The 9,927-nt window shown below is 36.9% G+C and overlaps 4 protein-coding genes across 7 annotated transcripts; 1 reads left to right on the top strand and 3 right to left on the bottom strand.

The window, feature by feature from the left end:
• Window positions 1-2,171: 2,171 nt before the first annotated feature.
• Dnaaf6 (Dynein axonemal assembly factor 6) lies at window positions 2,172-3,403 on the bottom strand. 3 transcript variants are annotated; one of them, XM_011304149.1, is made up of 4 exons: window positions 3,269-3,403; window positions 2,965-3,167; window positions 2,742-2,772; window positions 2,172-2,431 (listed from the first exon to the last, which is right to left on the bottom strand). In XM_011304149.1, exons 1-4 carry the CDS (start codon window positions 3,378-3,380, stop codon window positions 2,343-2,345), a joined length of 435 nt encoding a protein of 144 aa, XP_011302451.1. In that variant the 5' UTR covers window positions 3,381-3,403; the 3' UTR covers window positions 2,172-2,342. The 3 variants fall into 3 exon arrangements, with proteins under 3 accessions (XP_011302451.1, XP_011302449.1, XP_011302450.1); XM_011304147.1 differs by having other exon boundaries at window positions 2,645-2,772; XM_011304148.1 differs by having other exon boundaries at window positions 2,927-3,167.
• Window positions 3,404-3,624: 221 nt separating this feature from the next.
• Window positions 3,625-7,513, top strand: LysRS (Lysyl-tRNA synthetase). 2 transcript variants are annotated; one of them, XM_011304145.1, is made up of 5 exons: window positions 3,667-3,758; window positions 3,942-4,141; window positions 4,328-4,466; window positions 4,897-6,209; window positions 7,188-7,513. In XM_011304145.1, exons 2-5 carry the CDS (start codon window positions 4,023-4,025, stop codon window positions 7,447-7,449), a joined length of 1,833 nt encoding a protein of 610 aa, XP_011302447.1. In that variant the 5' UTR covers window positions 3,667-3,758; window positions 3,942-4,022; the 3' UTR covers window positions 7,450-7,513. The 2 variants fall into 2 exon arrangements, with proteins under 2 accessions (XP_011302448.1, XP_011302447.1); XM_011304146.1 differs by lacking the exon at window positions 3,942-4,141 and having other exon boundaries at window positions 3,625-3,758.
• LOC105266188 (cysteine-rich venom protein 1) lies at window positions 6,254-7,165 on the bottom strand. The gene is made up of 3 exons (XM_011304144.1): window positions 6,769-7,165; window positions 6,565-6,686; window positions 6,254-6,459 (listed from the first exon to the last, which is right to left on the bottom strand). The coding sequence occupies exons 1-3, from the start codon at window positions 6,818-6,820 to the stop codon at window positions 6,337-6,339; spliced, it is 297 nt and encodes a 98-aa protein (XP_011302446.1). The 5' UTR covers window positions 6,821-7,165; the 3' UTR covers window positions 6,254-6,336.
• Window positions 7,514-7,798: 285 nt separating the features above from the next.
• LOC105266192 (uncharacterized) lies at window positions 7,799-9,020 on the bottom strand. Its single transcript, XM_011304150.1, has 4 exons — window positions 8,829-9,020; window positions 8,561-8,740; window positions 8,191-8,356; window positions 7,799-8,060 (listed from the first exon to the last, which is right to left on the bottom strand). Exons 1-4 carry the CDS (start codon window positions 9,001-9,003, stop codon window positions 7,859-7,861), a joined length of 723 nt encoding a protein of 240 aa, XP_011302452.1. The 5' UTR covers window positions 9,004-9,020; the 3' UTR covers window positions 7,799-7,858.
• Between the last annotated feature and the right edge of the window lie 907 nt (window positions 9,021-9,927).

Below are 9,927 nucleotides of genomic sequence, written 5' to 3' on the forward strand. Positions count from 1 at the left end.
AAAATTAATTAAAATGGATCATTGTAAACGGGTAAATAACAAACTCGAGCGTTTGAAACTCCCAGTGCGACACTTATTGGAGAAGTTTAGTTGCCGTGGGATATACCGTGGGGTAATTTCCGATTGCCGGAAATTCCCATCAACACAAATGTTTTGCATTCTTTTCTGATACAATATCATCGATAATAACGAGCGATCCAATCAGTTTTGTAGATAAGTCAAAAAAAAAAAAATATCATGGCGGTGTATAACACCTACCGAAAGCCGATCGATGGGTCCAATTAAAATATTTTTATGAATCTCTCTTTTATCTCGTAAAATCTATTGTTATTTCGTCATTAAAAAAAAAGGCACGAGTGGATCATGTCGTAAGAATTATAAATTGAAAAATGGGAAAAATCTTGATTCGATGAGAAAAAAATTACAATCAAAAGCCAGTGTAATGAAGTCAAGGCCTCGAGAAATCGAAAGAGTGACGCACGCAATTTATAATCCATTCACTGAATCTTGATTTTAATTTTCCAGAAAGACATGTGGTCACTCGGGTCAATTGATCGGGATTTGTGATCTGAACTAGCCCTGAATGACGCCATTTTAAACCCCTTTTTTTTCCCGCGTAAATTCTCGCGAAATGGTGGTGACGCGGTCAATTAATTCGCACATCAAAGATAACTGAGAACAAGTGATTTAACCAATGACAATGATTTACAACGGGATCTGTAATCAGTGGGGGATTGTTATCTCTTAATGATTCTCGTAACCCTTGATTTTTGTATTGAAAAGGTCACAGATAATTAAATGCACAAGAGGATATTGCGTAAATCAGCAATTGATCTCCGATCGCATCGATTATTAATCAATTTCGATACAATCATCACTGAGATAAAATAATTTGATGAGGATAATTTTCCCCACAAATTCCAGAGAATATTTCCGTGGTTTTTTAAAGGAAAAATCGAGAAAAATTACTGTTCTCAGATATTTAATTGATAGCTTTATAATTCGATCAATATGTGGCAGTTTCGTGAATTTATTTTCAATTGAAACATCAAAGGATTATCACTGAGGGGAATTAAATTCAATCGAGTTCATTCAAGTCTAATGGAAGTTGTGGTAAACTTCGCGATCGGTATTGACTTCTAGAGTGCTTACGCAACTGGAACTTCATTGCAGTTCAATTGATTGTACGGTTAATTGATTCCATCCACAAATGGATCTAGATCAGCTGATAGTTCCTATGATTAAAATACAATTGAACATGCCATTTATATTTAACCAATTTCAAAAATCCAAAGACTGAAATTAATTAACGAGATATTTTTCAATTATATTCTAACATCGCAGTTCCCAGTTGTGATTTAATTGAATAATTATCACGAAATTGATCATTCATTTTGAATAATTATTTATCTTTTCCGTGGAGTTGAATTTTTTATCGCGTGTATTTATTTATATTTCGTGGATGTTCATTTTTTTAATGTACTATTCATTGGATATGAGTAGTGACACGGATGTTTGATATTCCCTCTGACGGTGAGGTAAAAAGAAAGAAAAAGTCTAAAGCACAATTTTTGTAATTTCGTTGCCTTTTTTTCGTATTGGGCGAGGGTTTCACCGCCTGTCATCGCTGAACTGCGGTTGAATGGGCACAAGTAAATAGGGGAGATAACGAACATCAATCTAGCTCAAATTTAACGTTTCAAGGGATTGACGAGGTTCCATTCGAATATTCCGATAACAATTTGCCAGAAAAAAATGCTGGACACGAGATGATAAACTCGTTTTAATTATTTTCTCTTTATCAACCTGAAATCTATATTCCAGAGGTAGAATAAATTTATCCATAACTTCGAATTTGCAAATCCAAATCTCTTCTTGAAGTAATAATTCGGATTAACTAAAGTCTAGGTGAAAATATCTGGTTGATTAAAAATTTTATAAAAATCAGGGCTAGTGTTATAAAGTGTTAATCTACTCCACCATGTACTGCTCTGTCAGGCAATGAAAGTAATTACTTCATTAAGTTAAAATGAATATAAAGGAGAAATTAACGACGTGTAAATTACAAGTCGACGTGGGTAAAGGTGTATTCACGCTCAATAGAAGCATTCTGGGGCCATTCATTAATTGCTCGTCGCGGTGGTGTGTTTAATTAGAAAAAGCCCGAGATGTATTTTTTTAAATCGATTTTATTTATTTATCATCTCAAACGTTCTCTCATCCAGTCTCTTCAAGCTGTTATCGAGAGAATTTCACGTTGAATACTATTTAATTAAAAAACATTGGGGAACCGTTGGGAAGTTAAAAGTTCACACCGTCTAGTTCTCGGGTCATTCTCAAATTTAACTCGAGAGTTGATATATCCTCGTGCCATTTTGCTGTAGAGGAATTTGGATCCACTGAGTGAGGGGTTGGCAGGTGGAGTCGATATCTAAAACAGTAACATTATTTATTCAATTACATCCACCTCATGAATTTTTGCAAATAGAAATTATGACGTTGATTTATACAATTTTTACAATTTTTCGAGCAAGTGGAGATTTTTTATTAAAACTGATAGAATTGTTGTGTAGAGAATGGAACAATCATTATTGATTAAAAATTGATTCGGCTGAGAGAAATGTAATAATAATTCAATTTTTACTTGGGACTTCGAATATCTATGGAATCTCTTTCCACTTGTAGATCGATTTTTTCTCTCTCTTCTCCTGACATTTTTATTGAGATAGACAGCCACTCACAGGATGTCGATGCAGGTGTCTTAAATCCCATCTGTTAATTGAATTAGTCACGAAAGTGTCAGTCTGATATGTCTGATTACTTATTATTATCACTTGAAAAACCCCTATATAACTTCTCGTTGAATATTTACGTACAATTGGTTAAAGGAAAACTCGGGTATTAATTACTGGTTTGAAATGTTTACCCGGGAATTAAGATAAGTCGATAATTGCGGGTACTAACACCAAGAAATACGTCTTCAGTGGTAACTGCCTGTTTGAACTTAATTTCATATTCCGGTTGCGCTCTTGAGTCCAGAACTTCAGTAATTTGTGAAGTTGTTATTTCCGATTGGTGCCAAATATCGTGGCCAACGGGCTTCAGGGATTCATGAGGACTAATTCCCATGGTTTTCGAGTCTTTCGGGGGTCCAATGTGTCCAGGCCCTAAAATATCATTAAAATAATTACCTCAAAATTTTTGACGGATAAAAATTGACGTGAATTATGAAAAACCAGAGAAACATTCGATGATTAAATTAATTTACCTAATTTATATTTTCCCTTCTGGTCGAGATCACCATCCGAGTCAGAATCTTCATTCTCAACCGATAATAATGATTGAAGTGCCTTTATATCCGAATGACTGAATCCATCCATTTTCAAAAGACTAAATTTAATTATTCAATCCACAGGGAAACTTATTCGCATGGCGAGAAACTCCACTGATACAACAAGTGCTGTTACTATGGAAACGATTCAACACGAAAATTCTATCCAATCGTCGCATCCTGAGAAGTGATTTTTTTTTAAATTGTTTCAAAAAAGTGGAATGTGAATTGGAATAATTAGAAGAACAAAAAAAGTGAATGTTGTGTGGATTAGTGTCAATGGACAATTTTAAAAAATCGCGGTGACTGTGAACTCGCGCCACCTGTCGGAATTCCTCATCACACGTGGTGATTCAGTCCAGCAGGCATTTTCGTGAGAATAATACACCAACATGGCAGATGTGGCGAAAGAAAAACTGTCTAAAAAGTGAGTAATTATTGAGATTATTATTTAAAAAATTCTCCTACTAAATTACCGCGTCATTTCCTCAATTTTTTCCGTCACTTATGCCATCTCAAATCATCATAACCTCTTTATGATGCAATTTTAGTTTCTGTGGCTCCCGCGTTGTTTTGTTCATAATTAATATTTACAATAGTTTTTTTATAGCAATTTTGAATAAAGATTCGAATAAAGTCAAATCCATGGAGTTTTGAGAGGGAGAGGGCAACAATTGAGTTGACATAAAGAATGTTTCGTCCGATAACCAAACATCTGGCTCTGATCCTGACACCGGCATTGCCGAATTCGTGTTTGAGCTCTCAATATCTAAAATTGCGTCATATCTCAGTGTGTGGACCTGCATTCAAGTGCGTATCACTTAGACTCAGAAAATAAATTTATTGAATTCATATGAAATTATTCAAAAAATAATGGGCACTCTTCACTTTCTAACATATTATTTATTTTCGAATTTTTCGTTAGCCAATAATTAAAATTGAGACGTCGGGTTTTGTCTTTTCTTTAAGAGATTCAACGGTTTATTATTGTTTCAGTGAACTGAAACGCAGGCTCAAGGCTGAACAGAAACTCAAGGAGAAAACGGAAAAGGAGGCGAAAGTCAATGCAGAAAAGAGTGATGCCAAAATTAATGATAAGAAGGATGGGCTCAATGATGCTGATATCAGTCCTAATGTAAGTGAATTTTATATTTTTTAAATGATTATTTAAAGATATTCTGGAAAACTGATTAAAATGATCGCGATTTTTTTTTCGGTCCAGGAATAATATGGCCATTTATATGATGATTTTCATTTTTGATATGATAAATAATTAGACATTCTACAAATCGAGGTATACATTAATGATGGGAATTGGCATTTGCTGAATTCAAGATATTATTCCTGAATATTTTAGTAGGAAAGATCATTCCATTTTTGGTTTAATACGTTTGACGTGAATGCATTAATTCTATGGTAGTTCTTTCATTATAAATGTTGAGAAGATGAAAATGATTATAAATTCAAGTCATGTACGATTATTGTGGAATCGATTTATTCCGAAAATAAGTAAGAGACTGATGGATATTATGAAAATTTCAAAGCGTGTTTCCATTAATTCTTAGGAGTACTTTAAACTGCGCTCGCACGAGATAAATCAGCTGAAGGCGTCCAACGATAGCCCGTACCCTCACAAATTCCACGTGTCCTCATCCTTGGAGGATTTCATCCAGAAATTCTCGGAGAAGGTCAAAAAGGGAGAAATCCTCCAGGACGATGTTCTCAGTATTGCTGGGAGAATTCACTCAATCCGAAGAGCAGGTGCTAAACTCATCTTCTACGACCTGAGAGGAGAGGGTCTGAAGGTGCAGATAATGGCAAATGCCAAGTATTACGAGAATGAAGAGAATTTTCTCTCCGACAACGAGAAAATTGGTCGTGGAGACATTGTGGGTGTCATCGGGGTGCCAACCAAGACAAAGTTGGGGGAATTTTCCATTTTACCTCGTAAGATTTCACTGCTGAGCCCCTGTCTCCATCAACTGCCACACCTGCACTTCGGGCTCAAGGACAAGGAGACGAGATTCCGTCAGAGATACCTGGATTTGATTCTGAATAATTCAGTCAGACAGAAGTTCCACGTGAGAGCAAAAATAATTGCTCACGTTAGGAAATTTCTGGATGACATGGGGTTCCTGGAGGTTGAGACTCCCATGATGAATATGATCGCTGGTGGAGCCACTGCTAAACCATTCGTGACCCATCATAATGATCTGAATATGAATCTCTTCATGAGGATCGCACCAGAGTTGTATCTGAAGATGTTAATTGTGGGTGGAATTGACCGGGTGTACGAAATCGGTCGTCAATTCAGAAACGAGGGAATTGACATGACCCATAATCCAGAATTCACAACCTGTGAATTCTACATGGCATACGCCGATTACAACGATCTCATGAAGATAACAGAGGACATGATATCAGGAATGGTGAAAAGCATTCATGGCAGTTACAAGATTAAATATCATCCGGACGGTGCGGATGGTGAAGCTGTCGAGATTGACTTCACGCCGCCCTTCAGAAGAGTCTCGATGATAAAAACCCTCGAGGAGAAGTTAAAAGTGAAGTTCCCAGAGGCTGACGAACTCAGTACGAAGAAGGCCAATCAATTCCTGAGTGATTTGTGTGTGAAGCACGAGGTGGAGTGCCCTGCTCCCAGGACAACAGCCAGATTACTGGATAAACTCGTTGGGGATTTCATCGAGGAGACGTGCATCAATCCTACGTTTATCGTGGATCATCCGCAGATAATGTCGCCTCTTGCCAAGTGGCACAGATCGGAGAAGGGCCTCACCGAGAGATTCGAGTTGTTCGTCATGAAGAAGGAAATCTGTAATGCTTACACCGAGCTGAATGATCCTGTCGTGCAAAGAGACAGGTAAGAATAATTTTTCATACTTGGAAAAAATTCATAATCGGATTTTTATTATCATAGATTTATTTACCACGCGTGTTTCATTGCATTTTTTATTATTATTTGACCAATTCGTGTTTTTACCGTATTATTATCCTAAACCTAAAATATTAGAGGTTAAACCCCCGGGACCTATGGGACATACTTTTACACAAGGCCCATTACGCACTATTCTCACATATCCGGGGTTGCAAAAACATCCTGGTATACATATCTGAAAGAAAAAATATTAATCATGTAAAAATGCTCAGGAATTCAGAGGAATTTTATTCCAGAGAGAATCTTTATCGGTACTCTTGCCAAAATTTTGATATCTTACGGTAACATCGCATATTGGTCTTAGATTTGCACAAATTGCCGGACAGAGAGGTCCACACAAACGAAGTGACTGATTCGGGCCACATGGATTGAGAATTCCAAATCCAAGTTGGGGTTGTGCACCTGATTAAAATATTAATTCCATTTCGCGTCAACTGAAATATTCAATTACATAAATCTAATGCAAGTACGATGATATCTTTACCCGTAATAGATGCAAGAGCCAACACAAAAGCGAGAATAAGAATAGCACACATCTTCACAATTTTTAAAAAACAATATCACTTTGATGCGGAGAATTCCCTGTTTTTTTTATAGGACGCTCGTAAAACACGAATTTCTCGTTAAGATAATCTCGGTATTACGAATTATTCAGGAATTGTCAAGAGCTTGAGGAAATTTTTTCCAAAAATGGATCTCGTGACGGATTATTTGATTGATGTCAACAATTTTATTATATTTTTAATCACCAGTTTTGTATCTGGAGCACGGTTTGACACACTCTGAATTTTCCTCAAGTCTTGGCAATTCGAGAGTAGAGGATACGTGTGCGTCCATTGCTGGAATAATATTTTTGTTTAATAAAGAAATAATTCATTTTGAAATAAATATTTTGTGATTCAGATTCGAGCAACAAGCTAAGGACAAAGCGGCAGGTGACGATGAAGCTCAACTTGTCGACGAAAATTTCTGCACAGCTCTTGAATACGGTCTTCCACCAACTGCTGGCTGGGGTCTCGGTGTCGATAGACTAACGATGTTTCTCACTGACTCCAATAACATCAAGGAAGTGCTGTTCTTCCCAGCTATGAAGCCAGACGATCCACACAAAAACAAAGAAATCAACGAGGAGGAGAAGAACTCGGAGAATACCCCTGAGAAATAATGAGTGGTATTTATGAGAAAATGTGTTTTCATTCTTCAATACATTTTGCAGAGACTGCACAATACGTTCTTTTTTACTGCCTCTTCTCCACAATGTAAGTTATAATTTTTTAATAATTTTGTTTGAAAAATTCAACACCGCTAATTATCCATGAACACTCACGGCCGCGTGCGTTATGAACAATAATACAAATTGCATAGGAAGTACAAAATTTGCGAGATGAATTAGGTCAATTGGAAAAATGGGGAATACTTACTAGCGGTGTAGGCAAGGGAATGAGAACAGCAAAGATAAAAAGCAGACATATCTTCAAAATTTCTTGGATAAAATAAAATAGACACTGAACGTCTCAAGTTCCATCTCTTTATACGAGAACACAGTTTACATTACAATATGAATATTTATCCACTCAAGAAATTCGCTTCGACATAATTTTGCAACTCTTTCCCTTGAGTCGTGGTAGGAAGGGATTGTTATCCGATGGAAATATTTCATCGTATAATCTTTCAACATCTGTTGTATATCCAGCTTTTGTAGCTGCGGCCTGGGCAATTGAGCTCGTGAAAAGTGTTGACGTGTATTCCAGCCCATACCATTTTCCAATGTCATCTCTAATAACAAGGCAGAAAATATCACTCAATTATCTGACAAATATCACAGAGATAACTATAGAGAACCAGAATAGCAAATGAAAAATAGCAAATGAAAAAGACGTCGCGTCACAAGGCCGAGTGCCCTTACCTTATTTCCAGAAGTTTTACTGCCAATCCCATCCTGCGGTATTGGGGACTTATACTTAATCCTATAGCTTCTAAAAATCGATCAACCTTGTAAAGTTCGCGGGGATCTGCTAGTTTGCGAGTTTCTTCTACAGCTGACATAATTATTCCAAAAGGTCCCTTTACATCTTAAAAATTCAACGATCAAGTTGTTAGTTATAAACATTTATGAATTTAATTCCAAGCATTTAATCAGATACTGGAATGATCAGTCTTTTGGAAAATATTTTAAACCTCTTGATTTTTTCGAGGTTGTTGAAAGAACATTCGACGACTTTTTCGAATATTATTCAATTTATAATATTATTCAAATATTATTATTTTTCACTCACGTGGCATAATTGCATTCTTTTCTGTCTCTTCATCGGAATAGACGAGGAGATTAACACCAGCGAGAATTGGTTTTCCACCTCCTTCTGGAATTTCAAAGGCTCCAACAGAAATACCTTGAGACAAAAACATTCTCCAAAATTCTTGTAGTAAATGCATTGTTTCTGGATCGTCTGTCACATCTAAAAATAAATAGATAAGTCTGGATCAATGAACAGAAGGTTCATAGATTGAGTGACTGGAATAACTCTGAAATTAATCGCTACTTACTAAGAGCTGAGCACATAGCTTCGTCCTTGGCGAAAATGGAGGACATGTGGGAGATCACTTCTTCATACGAAGCCTCTGGAATTTCCTGAAGAGAGAATTTCCTTTTTCGTCCAGAGGGATCAGTCAACTCCATGACTCTCCAGACTTTGGGAGGCCCTCTTGGTCGACGCCACATTGTCTATTTAATAGCAATAAAAATTTCAGGAGTTGTTGCTGCTGTGAGTGATAAAGTCCAAGTGCAGTGTCAGATATTGAAATAGTCTCCTATCTATAGGCGACTAGTGCCTTCCCTCAATTTTAGAGGTGAGAGACGGATATTTATAACGAATCCAATGCAAACTCTCGAAATTGGAAGCCTAAAATCTGTCCAATTAATTTCTCACTGATCATTCATTGGTCAGGCCCTATACTCACTTCCACACCTACTCCACCGGTCATTAGCGTGCATTTATTGTACTGTAAACAAAATTTTACTGTGCACGAAATTTCTCGTGGTGCGTATAAGTGAAGTGTCATCTATCTTAATTTACTTTAAGATTTTCCGGAATCGCGTTCCTTGGGATAGAGCAGTGATAACCGTTCTTTTAAGCTCAACCTTGATAAGTGTAATGTTCAAACATAGTTTTCCTAATGGAAAATCGTATCTAATAATTTGATTTTAATAACGATAACTTAATAATCGATCAGTGTGCATTATGGTGATAATTTTTTGATGTTAAGTGGAAAGTAATGGGCAGTATGTACAAAACATCAGGACTTCTCTTTTTACCAGGTATGTGCCTTTTTATTGACCTATTAATATTTTATTGATCGAATGTTTTTTTTATTAATCGAAAATGTTTCATGATCTTTTGATGTCATTTGGTTTTTTAAACGGGGTTTAATCATCAAGAAATATTCTGTGAGCTGAGCGGCGACAGTAGCCACGCGGGCGGTGTGTGACTCCGGCGATCACCCAAGCTAAGCAACGCTCAGTTGGGTTAGTACTTGGATGGGTGCCCGCTTAGTCACACCCATCGGCGTGTAGACTGCCGCCGTCAGGCACGGGTGCGGAGAGCTGGTGTGTTCACCGAGTCAGTGTGACTGATGAACACAGCAG

Source organism: Fopius arisanus, unplaced genomic scaffold, assembly GCF_000806365.1.
Source record: "Fopius arisanus strain USDA-PBARC FA_bdor unplaced genomic scaffold, ASM80636v1 scaffold00036, whole genome shotgun sequence".
In the NCBI taxonomy this organism is placed as follows: domain Eukaryota; kingdom Metazoa; phylum Arthropoda; class Insecta; order Hymenoptera; family Braconidae; genus Fopius; species Fopius arisanus.